The sequence below is a fragment of the Mustelus asterias genome, chromosome 2 (assembly GCF_964213995.1).
Source record: "Mustelus asterias chromosome 2, sMusAst1.hap1.1, whole genome shotgun sequence".
NCBI classification, from domain to species: Eukaryota; Metazoa; Chordata; class Chondrichthyes; order Carcharhiniformes; family Triakidae; genus Mustelus; species Mustelus asterias.
Genome location: NC_135802.1, coordinates 132,490,337 through 132,509,915, shown reverse-complemented (window position 1 = coordinate 132,509,915; position 19,579 = coordinate 132,490,337). Strand labels below are relative to the sequence as shown.

The following is a 19,579-nucleotide window of genomic DNA, read 5'->3' as shown; positions in this document are numbered from 1 at the left end:
AATTTTCTGTTCTGTGCAGAGAACATCCCTTTCAATAAACCTGTTGTGTGTACTTTGAACCTAGGTGTGCAATAACTGGAGGTGACTCAATGTGGCTCCAACAACAAGAAGGGTTTATTAAACTATGATAACTATTTACACTGTAAGGGTCAGACAGAAGAATTGCACAGGTCTGCTTTCTTCTCCCTGGCTCCAACTGAACTCTTCCCAGTCCCAGGACATGTGCCCTCGTTCCCAATTGGCCTGGCTTCCTACAATTCATTCCATAGGGTCCTGCCCGATCACATGGCCCACAAAGGATCACTCCTCAAACTTTACTACTCTCCTTTGCCCCTAACTCTCAAGTCCACTTATAAATGAAAACTAAAGAGAAACACCATTGCACATAGGCACACAGACACAATATCATTTTAGGGACACCAAAGAGAAGTCCATTCACAAAGTCAGTCGGTCCAGAGACTTCCAGAATTTTGAAAAATGCCGTAACTCTATACTGAGTCCTTTAGCAACCAATGAACCCTGTTCAGCTCATGGTCATCGTCTACCCCGGTCCCCTATTCCTCCTCAGATACAGAAGTCGGAGGCTGCCTTGGCTCCACAAAAGCCGCAGGTATACCTGGTTCCATAGCTGGTACACATGAGTCAACAGCGGGACACATCTGTTGGTCCCTTGGAACTGGCCCAGCTCTCTTCCTCAAATGGTCCACATGTTTTTTCACATGGTGACCTTGTACTTCCAACATATGTGAAACTGGTCCTGTTCTCTCTATAATTCTTCCTGGCACCCAGGCTGGTCGATAGCCAAAGTTTCGAGACATAACCTTGAATGCTCTGTCTCTCTTTGAGTCATGGTGTTCTTTCTGAGAGGTTTGCCTAACCTCCACCCTGGAATAATCAACTCCAAGCGAGTTCATAGGCATCACCCCATTAATAATTCAGCTGGTGAAACCCAGGTTGTAGCAATCAGCATGGTATTACATGATAACAAGAAACTTGCCAAGCATAAAGTCAATAGCCTCTGAGTTTGAAGCTTTAAATGTCTATACAGCTTACTCTGCCGAGGCATTTGAAGCTGGGTGATAACAGGCTGATCGAAAGTTGCGTACCTCATTTGACCTAGTAATAGGCAGAACTCCTCAGCTGCAAATGCTGTACCATGTCGGACGCTAAGACCTCAGGGATGCCATGGATGGCAAAGATTTGCCACAACCTGTTGATGGTGGCTGTGGTAGACTTCATTAGCTGGACATCTATGAATGTGCATCAACTACGATGAGGAACGTATGTCCCATGAATGGTCCAGCGAAGTCTATGTGCTAATGTAACCATGGCCAGTCCAGCCACTCCCATGGAGGCGTATCTGCCAGTGGTGGCAATGACTGCTGGGTCTGACAACTCAGGCACTGGCTGACCATTCTTTCAATCTCCTTGTCGATTCCAGGCCACTAGATATAGCTATGGGCCAGTGCCTTCATCCTGCTTTGCCCAAGGTGTGCATCATACAGCTCCTGTAGTAAACATCATCACCCCTGGGGTGGCAATATAACACGAGGCCCCCAAAAACACACCAATTATCTCCATCTTATGTTGTAGATCGGGTCTGATCTGCTCCAACTTGTCATAGTGCCAACCTTGTAACATATCTTCTTAACTTTGGAGAGCTTAGGATCCCTATCAGTCCAGGTCATTATATGGGCAGCTGAAACTAGCAATGTCTCTAGAAGGAGCAATGGCAACACTATTTCTTGTGGCACAGATGGTGACGGTGTAGTCTACAGAGGGAGACGGTTGAGTTCATCCGCATTTGAAATTTGCGTCCCTGGTCTGTGCTGGAAGGAACAGCTGTACGCAGCCAACAGCAAGACCCATCTCTGTACCATCACAGGGGCAATCGGCGGCACTAGTTTATCCTCTCAGAATAATGGCTTGTGATTCCCAAGTGCCTCTCATATATATATTGGTGAAATGTCTTCACTGCATAGATTAATGTGGGACTCTGTTTGTCAATTTGAGAATATTTTTCTCAGCATTGGATAAGGATATTGATGTAAATGTAATTGGCCTCTCAATTCCATCTGACATCTTGTGGGAAAGGACTGCTCCCACTCCATTTGGCAATGCATCACAGGTAACCACCAACAGTTTGATTGGATTAAAATGTGCGAGTATGTTGATGACTGTAAGGTTTGCTTTACTTTAGCAAATGCCTCTTTTTGCACCTTTCTCCATTTCCATGGCTGGTGCTTCTTCAGGAGCTGGTGTAATGGGCCACAGTCGTGAACACATTCTGCGGGAATCTCCCATAATAATTTACCATCTCAAGGAAGGATTTTAACTCCGTCACATTCTTAGACTTTGGTACTTCTTTAATAGCTTTCACCTTGTCCTCGAGGAGATGCAAATCCTTGGCTTCTACTTTGAAACTGAGGTACGTAACCTCATCCACTTGAAAGGTGCATTTCTCACATTTTATCCGCTTCTTTAAACCTTATTAGGACCTCCTCCAGGCTTGCCCCGTGCTCCTCAGGGGATGCTCCTCTAACTAGGACATCATTTAAGTATACCACCATTCTGGAGATTGCCTACAACAGGCTTTCCATAGTGCACTGGAAAATGGCATAGGTCAATGAGCCGCCAAATGGCAGACAAGTGTATGGATATAACCTTTTGTGGGTGTTAATGGTGGCCAACATTTGGGAGCCTTCATCCAGCTCCAGCTGCTGGTATGCATGATTCAAATCTAATTTGGTGCACTTAAGGCCCCCTGCTAATTTTGCATAAATGTCTTCTATCCTGGGAATGGGGTATCGATCTATCGAGGCTCCTCAGTTCACAGTTAACTTATAGTCTCCACAGATTCTCACAGTGCGATCTGGCTTCAAAATAGGGACTATGGGCATAGCCCATTCAGCAAACCAAACTGGTTTTATGACACCCAAATCTTCCAATCTTTTTAACTCCACATCTTCTTTATGGTAAATTGCAAAAGGCACTGGGCGGGCTCAAAAGAATTTAGGTGTAGCCTAGGGGTTCAAGAAAATTTGCCTTTAACCCCTTTTATTTATCCCAGTTCCTTCTGGGAAACTTCCGACTATCTGCACAAGAACCCTTGAAAACCTCCATTCCAGACATTCAGTATCTCCAGCAGCCCAATTTTATCTATAACCCTCAATCACTAGAACTGGTAATTGTGCTACGTGGTTCCAATAGGATACTGGTATGGCAGCTGTCCTTACTGTCTGCAGCATTTCTCCTGTATAGGTTGATAAAATGGCTTCCAAACAACTCAACCTCCAGAGTTGCTGACCTTGCTGGAGGTATCTGAATGCATGTTCACTTGTGACCATGGCCACGGCTCCAGTGTCGACCTCCATCTTCAGGGGTCTTCAGGACAATCTCAATAGGTGGTATCCAGTTGAGTTGGACCTGGTTTAAGGTATACGTTTTGGATCCCTTGTTGGGTTCCTCAGCCTGTTGGTTTAACGGTGTTGCCTTAGAATCATAGAAACATAGAATCCCTACATGCAGAAGGAGGCCATTTGGCCCATCAAGTCCATACCAACTCATACCCAGGCTTACCCTGTAATCCCATGTATTTGCCCCACTAATCCTCGTAACCTATATAGCTTGGGACATGAAGGGACAAGTTAGCATGGCCAATCAACCTAACCCCATAATCTTTGGACTGTGGGAAGGAACCGGAGTGCTCAGAAGAAACCCACACAGACATGTGGAGAACGTGCAAACTCTACTCAGACAGTCACCCAAGGCTGGAATTGAACCTGGGTCCCTGGCATTGTGAGGCAACCTTCACCATCTTTTTTTTTGTGCAGCTCTGCTTTGCACCAAGCCTGCAAATGACTCTTTTTCTTGCAGCAAAAACATGTATAATTTTTGTACTGGCATGTCTTCCAGGAGTGCTCTCCCCCACACTTAAAACATACTTCCCCGCCTAATGTTGTACTACCCCCCTCGGGCTCTGCTGCACCCTCACTTGAGCTGTTTCTTGCAATAGCTGTTTCTCACCACAAACAGTTCACTGCATTAGGCATGCCTTACAATTCACTCATGCCTTGCTCAGTGCATTCAGTCACCTGGGCCGTCTCAACGGCTTTATCCATAGAGTCATAGAGGTTTACAGCATGGAAACAGGCCCTTCGGCCCAACTTGTCCATGCCGCCCTTTTTTTTAAAAACCCCTAAACTAATCCCAATTGCCCGCATTTGGCCCATATCCCTTTATTTTAGTTTCAGTCAGCAGCTTTTTCTTGTATTATGAGGCTGTTGATCCCGTAGACCAAACAGCCTCTCAACATTTCCCCCAAAGCTGTGCCGAATTAACAGTCCTCTGCTAAACATCGCAGTCAGGCCACCAACCCAGAAACCATTTCCCTTGGTTCCCTCATGGCAGAATGAAACTTATACCTCAACATGATGATTGAAAGTCGGGGGTTAAAGTGGTCTTTAATCAGTCCCACGATTTGATTGAAAGACTTTGGGCGGAATTTTTTCATCCTGCCCACCACAGGAATAGTAGTGGATGGGACATGAACCATACAACGGTCCGTTGACCTCAGGGAGGGAATTTGCAGTCTTGGGGCAAGCGCGGCCGGAAAATCCCATCCTTTGTATCCGGAGCTTGGGATCCTCACCAGACTGTAAGTTTGTAGGCCACAGACTGTGTAGTATTACCTTTTGTTTTTCCTCCGTAGTGATTTTATCAGCCATGAAGAAATATGGCAACCTTATACAATAAATTGCCCAAAGCTCTCAATTTCTGGATCAAGCAGCTCAATCTTCCCAAATAAAGGCATGTTAAGGGCGTCTGTACCTTTTTCTTCTTGGCTTCAATGATTACTTTCCTCCCCTTTAACTGCGCACTGCAATCTCTGATAACCGACATAGTGTTTCCTTGTTGCCAGTGTAATAACTGGGGGTGACTCGATGTGGATTTATTAAACTTTGATAACTAAATGCTTTCTGCACTTCCAATCCAGGGGTCCTGTCAGATAAGGTGTCCCACAAAGAATCACCCCTTAAAGAGGCCATGTTACCATAATGTGCAAACCACATCTTCTCCTTTTTGTGTACAATCCGGAATCCCTAACATAGTTAGGACATTACAAAAAAAAATTGGTGATGAGTTTTATTTTGTCAAGAACATTGAGGTTTTTTTATAATTAGAGGAGTGTGAGATTCCAGGCAGTATCTGCAATATTTAAAAAAAGGAATGCTTTGATGTATAGCTGTTGATGGTCTGCAGAGTAAAAAGAGAGCACTGGGAAGACAGATAAACAAATTGCTAGTGCCTGAAAGAGAATTGACAGGTCAATTAGGTTCCATGGGTCCTTTCAATTAAGGAATTGAATCATGGAGATCCTATATAGAGCATTTTCAATGCTATATACAAGTGATTAAAATTGCAAAAAGTTGCTTGTACCAGCTTTTCTCAGTACAATAAGAAGTAAAACCTTCAATTTGTTTCAGAGCTTGGTTCATCCAGGACTTGACAAAGATTCTTGAAGAGCGTTACTCTCCAAAGCCATTGATCATCATGAAACCGTTCATGGTTTCACTGAAGGAATCAAGTAGAAGGTGAAAGCATTGCTCACTTTGTGGTAACGTTAAAAAAGGTTGGCACAACATTGTGAGTTTTATAAGAAATTAGAAGATACTCTTTGAGATCGTCTAGTTTGTGATCTCCAAAATTAAGCTATCCAAAGAATATTTCTTACTGAACATGCTTTGACTTTGAAGACAACAGTAGAATTTGCAGTGTCGATGGAACTGGTTGCTAAAGAGGCTTCACAATTTGGTGCAAGAATGAAGTTCCACAAGCTGGGAACTGCCATAAGGAGTCAAAACAGCAACAAGTATGTCACAGATGTGCCAAGATGGGCCATTCAGTGAGTGAATGTTGGAGCAAGGACAGTCAATGCAAGAATTGGAAAATGGGTCACATTGCAAAAGCTTGCTGGGCTAGACCAGCTTTTCCTGAGAAAAGAATCTGGGTATCTTCAAGAAGAAGAACAAGTTACATTCTATAAAAAGAATTTACAACATGGAAGAAAAGGATTTTGACTGTGAAGAAGAGAATGTTCAGAAATATGATTAAGAGTTCCAACTGAATGTCTTATCCATACTGGGTGAATCATAAATACCGTGACTACAAGAGCAGGTCAGAGGTTGAGAATGCTGCATTTGAGTACCTTGCCTCCTAAATCTTCAATTCCTGTCCATCATCCAGAAGGCACAAGTAGGAATTGTAATGGAATATTCTCCACTTGCCTGAATGTGTGCAACACCAACATCACTCAAGAAGCTGAACACCATCCAAGGAAAAGCAGCTGCATGATTGGCACCCCATTCACCACCTTAAGCATTCACTCCCCCCACCATTAGAAGCGCACAGTGATAGCAGTATGTACCATCTACAAATTGCACTACAGCAACTCACCAGTGCTCCTCTGACAATATTTTCCACATCTGTGATCTCTACCACTCAGAAGAACAAGGGCAGCAGACAAATGGGAACACCACCACATGCCAGTTACTCTTCAAGGCACACAGTATCCTGATTTGAAAATATATTTCAGTTCCTTCACTGTCACTGGGTCCAAATCCTGAAACTCTTCTTAAGAGCATGGACTGCAGTGGTTCAGCAAGGCATCTTACCAACATCTTAAGGACATTTAGGGATAGGCAATAAATTCTGGACTTGACAGTATCTATAACCCATGAATGAATAAGCAAATTTGAATCAGGCTGGCAAACAGGGTACATAGATTCCATCTGAATTCCCTCAGACAGTCACCTGTTTCTCTAGTGAGAAAAAGACAGCTGGCAGATGCCCCTTCCCCTCACCCTCACCTTCCCCCCTCCCCCCATCACACCATCAAAACATTTAAGGCAATCTTTACCTTTGGTGTGAGCAGAGAAATATTACGTGTAGGTCAACTACCTGGTTTATGCCTGTCCTAAAAGTATAAATTGCACCAGTGGAATTTTAAGTCCCTTCTCGAACCATTTATGTCCTTCTTGTCAGCCTCTCCCTTGGTCTGATATTACACACCGCTTTCCTGTTTTCTCACCAAATGAATGTCAGTTTCTGCTTTCCTCTCCAATAAACTGTTTTATTTAGGATCTGTATAAGAACACCTCATACAATGCATTACAGGTTATAAGATTTCATAGTAGAAATCCACTCCCACTAAAATAAATCTATGAGAGTGACTGTCCAAGTCTACTTTGTAAGAAGTTTAACAACACCAGGTTAAAGTCCAACAGGTTTATTTGGTAGCAAAAGCCACACAAGCTTTCGGAGCTCCAAGCCCCTTCTTCAGGTGAGTGGGAATTCTGTTCACAAACAGAGCATATAAAGACACAAACTCAATTTACATGAATAATGGTTGGAATGCGAATACTTACAACTAATCAAGTCTTTAAGAAACAAAACAACGTGAGTGGAGAGAGCATCAAGACAGGCTAAAAAGATGTGTATTGTCTCCAGACAAGACAGCCAGTGAAACTCTGCAGGCCCAGGCAACTGTGGGGGTTACAAATAGTGTGACATGAACCCAATATCCCGGTTGAGGCCGTCCTCGTGTGTGTGGAACTTGGCTATCAGTTTCTGCTCAGCGACTCTGCGCCGTCGTGTGTCGTGAAGGCCGCCTTGGAGAACGCTTACCCGAATATCAGAGGCCGAATGCCCGTGACCGCTGAAGTGCTCCCCAACAGGAAGAGAACAGTCTTGCCTGGTGATTGTCGAGCGGTGTTCATTCATCCGTTGTCACAGCGTCTGCATAGTTTCCCCAATGTACCATGCCTCGGGACATCCTTTCTTGCAGCGTATCAGGTAGACAACGTTGGCCGAGTTGCAAGAGTATGTACCGTGTACCTGGTGGATGGTGTTCTCACGTGAGATGATGGCATCTGTGTCGATGATCCAGCACGTTTTTCAGAGGTTGCTGTGGCAGGGTTGTGTGGTGTCATGGTCACTATTCTCCTGAAGGCTGGGTAGTTTGCTGCGGACAATGGTCTGTTTGAGGTTGTGCGGTTGTTTGAAGGCAAGAAGTGGGGGTGTGGGGATGGCCTTGGCGAGATGTTTGTCTTCACCAATGACATGTTGAAGGCTCCGGAGGAGATGCCGTAGCTTCTCCGCTCCGGGGAAGTACTGGACAACGAAGGGTACTCTGTCCACTGTGTCCCGTGTTTGTCTTCTGAGGAGGTCGGTGCGGTTTTTCGCTGTGGCGCGTTGGAACTGTTGATCAATGAGTCGAGCGCTATATCCTGTTCTTATGAGGGCATCTTTCAGCGTCTGAAAGATGCCCTCATAAGAACAGGATATGGCGCTCGACTCTTTCAGCCAGTCCAACTCCGGCATCTCCACATCAAGTCTACTTTGCCGGCCATAACCCTCACCTATTGTTCCCTAAAAACAGAAGTTCAGGTGTATGCTGTCCTTGATTTTTCGAACAAGTATTTCCTGGCCCACGTTTATCCCTCAACCAATTACAACAGGCCACAGCCAATCAGCCACAGCATTGGCCACAACCAACGGGCACGGTGGTACAATGGTTAGCACTGCTGCCACGCAGCGTCAGGAACCCGGGTTAGATTCCTGCCTTGGATGACTGTCTGTGTGGAGTTTCCCTGTTCCCCGTCAATATGTTATGCTATGTCCCCATCCAGCCTTTGACTTCAAATTGGAGATACCCCTCTCTCTCTTACATTAAATGGAGCCACAGCTCCTTCCATTCTGGACGATCTCCTCTTAGTCCTCTAGAATTGACAACTTGCTGCCTATCTTTAGTTGGCCACTAATTCATTAATTCAGGGAATATTTCTGCCTAGTGACTGTTCGCCACACAGTGCGGGTGGAGACCTGATTTTGAACTCCTGATCCAAATCCCCAAATCCTGGGTTTTTACTTCTCCCAGAAAATTGAGGGGTAAGAGGGTTGCATGGGCAGAGAAGATACATTTAGTGCACAGAAATATACATACATTCAATGGATGGAGCAAGAACGGAGGTCTGATGGCCTTTTCTGATCCTGGACAATGAAACAATTTTCAGCTGAATTAAAATCTGTTTTAGTTGCTGGACTAAACAAACTTATACGGGATAAAAGCAAGATATTGTGGCTGCTGGAAATCTGAATTACAAACAGAAAATGCTGGAGCAGCTCAGCAGGTCTGACATTATCAGTGGAAAGAGAAGCAGAGTTAATGTTTTGAGTCTGAATGGCTCGTCTTCAGAACTGAAGAGGGGTAGAAATGTGATGGATTATGTAGTTGGAGAGGGGGGTGACCACAAGACCCTAATACATAGGAGCAGAATTAGGCCACTCGGCCCATCGAGTCTGCTCCACCATTCAATCATGGCTGATATTTTTCTCATCCCCATTCTCCTGCCTTTTCCCCATAACCCCTGATCCCCTTATTAATCAAGAACCTATCTATCTCTGTCTTAAAGACACTCAATTACTTGGCCTCCACAGCCTTCTGCAGCAAAGGGTTCCACAGATTCACCACTCTCTGGCTGAAGAAATTCCTCCTCATCTCTGTTTTAAAGGATCGTCCCTTTAGCCTGAGGTTGTGCCCTCTGGTTCTAGTTTTTCCTACTAGTGGAAACATCCTCTCTGCATCCACTCTATCCAGGCCTCGCAGTATCCTGTAAGTTTCAATAAGATCCCCCCTCATCCTTCTAAACTCTAATGAGTACAGACCCTGAGTCCTCAACCGTTCCTCATATGACAAGCTCTTCATTCCAGGGATCATTCTTGTGAACCTTCTCTGGACCCTTTCCAAGGCCAGCACATCCTTCCTTAGATATGGGGCCCAAAACTGCTCACAAACTGGGTGGAGAAATTGGGGCAGAATAGAAGGTCAGGGATAGGTTGGAGCTTAAGGAGAGATTGACAACAATGTCATGGACACAAGACAAAGTGAGTATTAAACCGATATGGGAGGCTGAAACATGGAAATAGAGAAAGTTATTTTTGCACTTGAGTATAATGCTGAGTAACTGAGCACAATTTTATAATTTTTTGAGCACAATGAACAACCAATTAAACTAAATCAAATAAACTGAGGGACAACATAAAAGAATAGCCCCTTAAAGAGATACAATATTAAACAAAAAACAAATCACAAAGGAGAGCCCAATTTTAGAACTCCACTGCGTTAAAGTTTCATTGTGCAAACATTAATCCATTGTGAAGCAGATGGTATGTAAAGAGACGATTATAGAATGATTATATGCATCACAGGCTGGATTCCTTGACTATGTTTACTTTGTGTTCCAGTTCTTGAGATAATTTGAACAGGATAAATGCATGAAGATCTGTACCTGTTGTAGCATTTCATGTGTTTCAGGGGCCAAATGATGACACAGTGGTTAGCACTGCTGTCTCACAGTGCCAGGGACCGGGCTTGATTCCTGCCTCGGATTACTGTCTGTGTGGAGTCTGCATGTTCTCCCCGTGTCTGCGTGGATTTCCTCTGGGTGCTCTGGTTTCCTCCTACAGTCCGAAAGATGTGCTGGTTAGGTGCATCGGCCATGCTAAATTCTCCCTCAGTGTACCCGAATAGGCGCCAGAGTGTGTTGACTAGGGGATTTTCATAGTAACTTCATTGCAGTGTTGGTGTAAGCCTACTTGTGACTAATAAATAAACTTTAAACAGACATGTAGAAAGCTATTGCCTGAAGTACATGGAACTATTTTCAAAATACTTAAATGCGTTGGGCATATGCTACAGGTAATGGGTCGTCACAACCATTTTTGGATGTGAGTTGCTGGGGTTGAGGGTGGCAGAAGAATACATTTATATGATGAGGCCCACCTGGCCCTTTCCCTGTAATCCCACACATTTACCCTACCAATCAATATAAACTACACATCATGAAACACTAAAGGGCAATTTTGCATGGCTAATCTATCTAACTTGTACATCTGTGGAAGGAAACCAGAGCACCCGGTGGAAACCCTCATTGACCCAGGGAGAATGTGCAAACTCCACACAGACAGTCACCCAAGGCCGGAATTGACCCAGACCCCTGGTGCTGTGAGGCAGCAGCGCTAACCACTGTGCCACCCCTTGGTAGTTTTTTTTAAACTTGCCAGGCTGGTTTTGGCTTTACAGGGTTGGTTTTCCTGAATGTAGCTGCCCCAGAGTGAAGCAATCTTGCTGAATTTTTAGGCCACAGCTGTCTTCATTGTGATTTTCTGAAGCCAATGAAGTAATGAAGCCAAAGCCTAGCTTGAGGAACACCCAGAGATTTGGGCATTACTGGGTTGCCACTTGAGACGAGATTTTTCAATTGACAGATTGCATTTTTCAGCTCAATTGTTTGTCATTCGCTATCAATGTTATAATCAGTATGCTGTGAATACTAATTCTGTGTGGGTGGTGCAAAAACAGCAGCTATTGATGCAAACCACCTATTTGCCTTTGCTTTGCTGTAAGCTCAAAGCACATGGTTTCCTGCTCTTCATATTGTACAAGTTCCACATAAAAAGTCTTAAAACTGTACAACACTAAACTATAACATTTAAATTAGTTGAAACCTGAAGTATGTCCAGGTTCAATAAAGTTCAAATCGGGTTTGCATGAAATGAGAGCTGCCTGACTTACACTGGAGTGATTACAGGAAAATCAATTCCCCAACCTAATCACTCTGAGGAGAATTCAACCCCCTTTTCTATCATGTTTTATAATATTTAGATAATGTTCTTCTTTTGCATAAAAAACCCTGCATTTACAAAATGCTTTTCACAACCCTTAGGGTGTCATCGGTTCAATCATTTTTGTGAACAGTTTAGCATAGAAATTAAGTCGATACATCCGTCGAGGGCACCAATTTGTAAGATGTTGGTTTACAAGATTATCTGAGCAGAAAATGTGCTTAACAGGTCACTTTGGGGAAATATGTCCTTTAGTTGAAATGCTGAACAATTGGGGGAATGTTACCCTTAGTTGAAGGGTTGTTCAATGCTACTGCTGCAAAATTCCTTGCCAAATAGTCAGCAATCTTAATGTGAGCCATTCTACCAAATGGTCAGCATATTGGTCTATTCAGTTATTTCAGTGCGGATGCCCTTCAGAACTGGTAGGTTATGCAGCACACCTAAAATCATAGAAAAGATTATTACTTATGTTGCAACATCGTGAGAACAGTGAAGTCTCCTGTGGACCAGAGTGGTGAAATGATTCCATATGATATTAATGTACCATTGCTTATAATGCTGATGTGAGCTATTTTCATGGAATTATTAACCAGTTAATTTAAAGTATAATTAAAGAGCTGGTTAATGACCATTATTACTTTCCTCCATTGAAGGCAATGATCTTCAATGGAATATATTACTCCCATTATGATTATTTTTTAAAATATATTTTGAATAAAATTATATGTAAAGGAAATAATTTAAATGGTTGTGGATTTACTTTCAACATTGTAATCTTTTCTAAGCTTTGCACAGCACATTGTTAAAACAACTGAAAAATGTTCCATGCTTTATTATTCAAGAAGATAGGATACATGAGAACATAAGAAATAAGAATAAGTATGGGCCATTTGGAGGTTGATTCTCCGAAAAAAATTCTAAGTGCCGAATTCGCGTGAAAACTGGAGTAACATCTGCCGATTTTTTTAGCACGATTTTCAGAATGAATCTTCCTCACTCTGAGCACTGCAGAGTGCCATAGCGAGATTCACACTGAAAATCTAGGGGCGTGGCCTATTCCCGCTGGAGACGCCGGTAGCAGAGCGCTGAGTGGGCCACTGTGCATGCACCAATCTGTCAGTGCCGTGATTGGCGCATACACAGTGGCCCTGCACTCCCCGCCTCCCAATCACTGCCCGCCTCCCAATCACTGCCTCTCCAACCTACCCAGTTTGACCCTTTGGCAGTGTCAGGGGCCAGGCTGGCAAAGGCAGTCTGGCACTGCCCAGGGCCACCCCCCACTTACACCCAACCTCCTGGAGAGGTGTCAATGGCCTGTGTTCCCTCCAGCGGGGTCAGCCACCTGTTCCCTGTTAGTGGGGAGCCGTTGTAAACCTCACTGGAGTGGACCACTCCTGGGGGGGGGGGTGGGGAGAGGCTATGCGGGCCAGAAACTTCAGTCCCGGACCTGCTAATGGGATGGAGATTGTAATTTAAATATTTAAATCAGACTGCGCCAAAGGCCATGGCTCACAGAGGGGAGCCCCTAACTCCTGGCCCATTGCGGTGCTAAAGCAGTGCAGCAGGCTGGGAGAATCGCCCTCTTGGTCTTTCAGGCTTGTTCTACCATTCAATAAAATCATGTCTGATCTTCTATCTCTATTCAATACTCCCCCATTATTGCTTGATCACCTTAATATCTAAAAATCTATTGATCTGTCTTGAATGGATTCAGTGTCCCAACAAGCTAGTGTTGAACTTGCAGGGGCCCTGGCAGACATATTTAAAATGTCAGTATTCACGGGGGAGGTGCCGGATGATTGGAGGGTGGCTCTTGTTGTTCCGTTGTTTAAAAAAGGTTCCAAAAGAAATCCGGGAAATTATAGGCCAGTAAGTTTGACGTCGGTGGTGGGCAAGTTATTGGAAGGTGTGATAAGGGATAGGATCTACAAATATTTAGATAGACAGGGACTTATTAAGGAGAGTCAACATGGCTTTGTGTGTGGTAGGTCATGTTTGACCAATCTATTAGAGTTTTTCGAGGAGGTTACCAGGAAAGTGGATGAAGGGAAGGCGGTGGATGTTGTCTACCTGGATTTCAGCAAGGCCTTTGACAAGGTCCCTCATGGGAGGTTAGTTAGGAAGGTTCAGTCGCTAGGTATACATGGGGAGGTAGTAAATTGGATTAGACACTGGCTCAATGGAAGAAGCCAGAGAGTGGTTGTGGAGGATTGCTTCTCTGAGTGGAGGCCTGTGACTAGTGGTGTGCCGCAGGGATCGGTGTTGGGTCCATTGTTGTTTGTCAACTATATCAATGATCTGGATGATAATGTGGTAAATTGGATCAGCAAGTTTGCTGATGATACAAAGATTGGAGGTGTAGTGGACAGTGAGGAAGGTTTTCAAAGCTTGCAGAGGGATTTGGACCAACTAGAAAAATGGGCTGAAAAATAGCAAATGGAATTTAACACAGACAAGTGTGAGATATTGCACATTGGAAGGACAAACCAAAGTAGAACGTACAGGGTAAATGGTAGGACTCTGAAGAGTGCAGTTGAACAGAGGGATCTGGGAATACAGGTACAGAATTCCCTAAAAGTGACGTCACAGGTGGATAGGGTCGTAAAGAGTGCCTTTGGTACATTGGCCTTTATAAATCGGAGTATCGAGTATAAAAGTTGGAATGTTATGGTAAGGTTATATAAGGCATTGGTGAGGCCGAATTTGGAGTATTGTGTACAGTTTTGGTCACCTAGTTACAGGATGTAAATAAGGTTGAAAGAGTGCAGAGAAGGTTCACAAGGATGTTGCCGGGACTTGAGAAGCTGAGTTACAGAGAGAGAGATTGAATAGGTTGGGACTTTATTCCCTGGAGCGTAGAAGATTGAGGGGAGATTTGATAGAGGTGTATAAGATTTTGATGGGTATAGATAGAGTGAATGCAAGCAGGCTTTTTCCGCTGAGGCTAGGGGAGAAAAAAACCAGAGGGCATGGGTTAAGGGTGAAAGGAGAAAAGTTTAAAGGGAATATTAGGGGGGGCTTCTTCACGCAGAGAGTGGTGGGAGTGTGGAATGAGCTGCCGGATAAAGTGGTAAATGCGGGGTCACTTTTAACATTTAAGAAAAACTTGGACGGGTTCATGGATGAGAGGGGTGTGGAGGGATATGGTCCAAGTGCAGGTCAGTGGGACTAGGCAAAAAATGGTTCGGCACAGACAAGAAGGGCCAAAAGGCCTGTTTCTGAGCTGTAATTTTCTATGGTTCTATGGTTTTCTAATTCTCTGGGGTGGTGAATTCCAAAATCTCACAACCATTTGTGTGAAGAAATTTCTCCTCACCTCAGTCCTAAATGGTTGACCACTTATTCTGATATTCTGATCCATGAGCTATACTGCCAAACCATTTAAAAATTCTATGTACTTCAATGCACTCGCCTTTCACTCTTCTAAGCTCCAGGAAAAATAGGGCTAGTCTACCCAAAGTTTCCTAAGAGGACAATCTCCTCATGTCAGGCATCAGACTAGTTAACCTACGAAGCATTCCCTCTAAGACAATTATATCCTTTCTTAGATAAGGAGCTAACAAAATATATAATTTTGTATAGTGACATGTAGGGCAGGATTTTATCCTAAAGCCGTAAAATCCCACTTGAGGTCAACGGAACTTCCCATGCTCCACCCCTTGCCCACTCCAATTTCCATGACGGGTGGGTTGGTAAAATTTTAGCCATCATCTCAATTTGCATTTTATTACTAAACCTTGTCAACTTATCCTAGATTAGGTTTTCCTCAGCATCAGAAATGTCTTGAGATAGTTTAACTCACTACATGCATTGTTTGGCATTAAGCACTGATATATATTATGGTACACTATTAAAGATATGAGGTTGGAAATTAGCATTGTTGATATTAATGGATAATGTTAAATATTAGATTCTTTTTCAAAACAGAAATTAACCTATTTATGTGAAAGCGGTTAATGTCTTTTCTGGAATACCAAAGTGCCCTGCAAACATATATGTACTAAAATGGAGACTTGAGCACATAATCTAGGTTGATACCCCAGTGCAATATTGAGTGGGTTTAGTGTCAGAGGTGCTGTAATGTCAGACAAACTAAGGTCTCATCTGCTCTCTCAGGTAGATATAAAAGATCTCACAACACTAGTTTAAATTTCATGGGAGTTTGTCTCCAGTACCCTGACCAATATTCATCTTTCAACTAACGTCACATATGGTTCATTATCTCTTACTTTTTTAGGTCCTTGCTCGGTGCAACTTGGCTCTTGCTTTTCTTACATTATTAGAATGACATTACCAGAATGACTACTTTTCAAAAAGAAAAAAAATCTTAATTGGCTGTAAAATGCTAGTGGACCTCCTTGGTTTGGACAAAGAATTGTAGGGGGACATAAGGCCAGGCAGAGCAGCACCAGCTCTGCAGGAGAGAGCAGGAGAGCCAAGACAGGGGATAGGGTGGCATTCTTCTGCACCACCCTACCCCTGCACATAGCCCCCCCACCCCGACTGCCCCCCGCAACCCATGCACACTTACTGCTACAGGTCTTCATTTCTATTCTGGATTTCTTCCACCAAGACATCTGAGAACATGTACACCTTGTTCCTTGGTCACTGAGCCATGCTGCAATGTGCCACTTTGTACCAAAGTGAGCATGCCACATCTTGAGTGCATGTGGGTACAAGGAGCTGATATTTACTGTTCCACAGCAGTTTCATTTAATTGGCATTTGTGTGTAAACCTGCAAGTGTTTGTTTAGCACATTCAGACATAGCTCTTGGGGCTAAAGGAATCAAGGGATATGGGGGGAAAGTGCCATCAGGATATTGAATTTAATGATCAGCCATGATCAAAATGAATAGCGGAGCAGGCTCAAAGGGCCGAATGGCCTACTCCTGCTTCAATTTTCTATGTTTCTATGACAAATAGAAATTACGGTGACCATTAATTAAAACCAAAATTGAGTGCTAAACCTGGACTTTCAAACAGGCTAATCGCATTCACACTGCACCCATTTAGCACCTGTTTTAAGCCTTTGACCAAAAGAACCCGCCCCCAAACATTCTCGGCGTAACTTTGACTTTGGCTGATAGTCTAAAATAGATATTAATTCAGGTATTTGTTATACATGTATCCACATTTTAACTTCCACTGACTTCCTGTGAAAGGTGAATTGATATAATCTGTTTTACATAATCACCCAAAATCAAAATTACACCCTTTAGTTTTCTTTTACCTGCTGTGGAGTACTTTTGACTCATTTCATAGAGCCACAGCTTAGTGATAATGGGAATACTTCCATCTTCAAATGAAATCCAAGTGAGAATTCAAATTGTCAGTAAAACAAATACCATGAATTCCAGGTTTTTAATGTTTTTTTTATTTTGAATGTATTTAGTAGAGGTGAATGATGATATATTATAAAGCAGTTTACATGGTTATAGAAACATGGAGGCAACAGTACGTATGCATTGAAGATGAAACTTTGTAGAATATTAGCTACCATTGCCTGAATAATTAAACTTGTTCAGCAACATGAAAAACGTCTTCAAAATGCTCGTTTGTCTTTCCCTTGTAAGAAAATCTTAGATTTTTTTCAAGTATAAAAAAAAATCTACATTTAGAATATTCACCTGTTTGCAGCATACATAAGAATAAAAACATTGAAGTCAGCAAGCAATTGAGAATTTGAAACAGGTTACAGAGCAGCAGTTACAACTTTCTACCAGGCAGAATAATAGTTTAAAATATTTCAACATAAATCCAAAAGTTAGACATTTCTAAACTCCTAAAGTCAGAGGTCTTTCTGTGTACAGCTTATAACATTACGAAAAAAACCCTTGAGTAAATATTAATTTAATATCCTAAAATTGACAAATGTCAAGGTAACAATACCACTGAATAGTGCGTCATAGAAATATCTTAAATAAACTGGAGTCAACATTTTGAAGGTTGATATGGTCTAACATTCTAAACTAATACCTACTTAATAATTTATTGCAATGAGCTGAATACATATACAGTTTCGCACTTATGTCCCCTTCCATAGTGCGCAGATTGTAAAAACATTTACAATAAATAATTTTAAAATAGTATTACAATATTTTTATAAGGCACAGTTTTGACCAATGACTAATAAAATTCACTATTTCTTTCCTTTTTGCTTTCAATCAATGACCATGGACAGATGCAATAAAACAGAAAGAGGAGACTGTTATTGTTAGGGGCTGATCCGATTTCAGAATCCAAAGTGCTGACAGCAGCAGTTAAAGTTTCCCGAAAAGTGAAACAGGACGGGGGGGATTAAAATGTGACAGGTCATCAAACACGCACAAGTGATGTGTATTTCCAGAACTGTCTACCTTATTAATTGTCCGCACAGCTGTTCTGTCCATTAAATCCAGATCACTTGCTCAGAGTTCCATTCATGCATAGAAGGGAAGAATATATTTTTAAAAATAAATAACGTCGGTGCCTGTCCATCATGCCACATGGTCATATGCTTTGATTGTTCGATGCCCGAGAGAGACTTCAAATATCTCAAATACTTTGCATAGGTCAGAGTTAAAAAAAAAAGGAGTATGACATTCAGTGCTTTGAAATTGAAACGGTAGTCGTTACTCTAATGTAGAACTGTCTCTGTATCTCATTAACCCCCTGATGTGCACATTTCATTTATTTTTAAATTATTCTTATTGCATGTCGCAATGTTATTGCATGCAACTCCTGCAGTTACACGCTGAAAATATTGCAGCATTTTCCCTGATGAAGAAATGGTTTGCACAAAACAATTATACTACGTTATGTCCCGTTGTTAATACATGAACATTGCAGGCTGGTTGAAGGCTTTGGACTTGCATCTTAAAAGTTTTTCTTGATCGTAAACAAAAAAGCATTTTCTGCTATTCCATCTTCTTGTGCTACGACAGTATATATAACACAATTTTTTGTAGTAATCAAAAGCTGCAAAAATATTTTTCCTCGCAATCTGAAAGTAGTACACTTTTTTCCCCCACCCCATGTCCATTCCTGTTGTGTGCTGTGGTTGTAACTAGTTGGGGAGTTCTGGAATATATGGTTGCTCTCCTGATTCTAAAAGTAGTGTGCACTTTTAGTTTTATTTTTAAATGTCCCAGTGTTATTGCAGGCGGTCTGTCTGCAGCTGCTGCGGCTGGTACTGGCTGAAGGCTGCGGCAGCAGCAGCCCCAGGAGCTGCACTGGGCATGGGCTGCTGCACCGCGTAACTGTACCCGGCGGCGGTGACATAACCAGCGGCTGCTGCCGCGGCAGCGGGGGAGGCGGCGAATGGATATTGCTCGTAGGCGGCGGCGGCAGCCGCAGCTGTGGCTGCGGAGTACTGCGCATAAGCAGTTCCTGTGTAGTCAATGTAAGGGGTCGCGGCGGCTGCAGGTTGGACATGTGGGATGACGACTCCAGGTTGCATAAAGGCCTGTGGGTAGACATAATGAGTGGGGATCCTGTGGGATAAGAAAGAAGAAAACACCAGTAAAGAAACAGTCAGCATTACTTTTGACTCAATCTGTCCACAGTCTTTAAGATTCTAGTTGTTATTGTGCATATAGGGTTGCCACAATAAGCGAAGGCTTAATTAATCCACAGCCTAATCTTTGAATGCCCAAGGGCCTTTACAAGTGTAATAAATTTTACAAAAAATTTTGGCCAACTAGATACAGTATGATTTGTGACTAAAACTAGCGAGAGAAAACACTTGTGCATCAATTAATATTATATATCAAAAAGTAAGTTTTAACATTTTGCAAATTTACAAACATAAGCAGTTAATCATAAGAAATAGGATTCTATTCTAGTTGCACAAGTTGAAGTCAGTGATAATGCAAAGAAAATTGTAAACATTTCACCAGGTTTCATTAGTTA

The 19,579-nt window shown here is 42.7% G+C and overlaps 1 protein-coding gene across 4 annotated transcripts in view; it reads right to left on the bottom strand.

The window, feature by feature from the left end:
* Positions 1-17,040: 17,040 nt before the first annotated feature.
* rbm24a (RNA binding motif protein 24a) overlaps positions 17,041-19,579 on the bottom strand; it is a 44,007-nt gene continuing 41,468 nt past the window's right edge. For all 4 annotated transcript variants that reach the window (XM_078241792.1, XM_078241782.1, XM_078241809.1 and 1 more), the window contains one exon: positions 17,041-19,161. In XM_078241792.1, the coding sequence (XP_078097918.1) occupies positions 18,822-19,161 (340 nt within the window). In that variant the 3' untranslated portion in view covers positions 17,041-18,821. The remainder of the gene's footprint in view (positions 19,162-19,579) is intronic.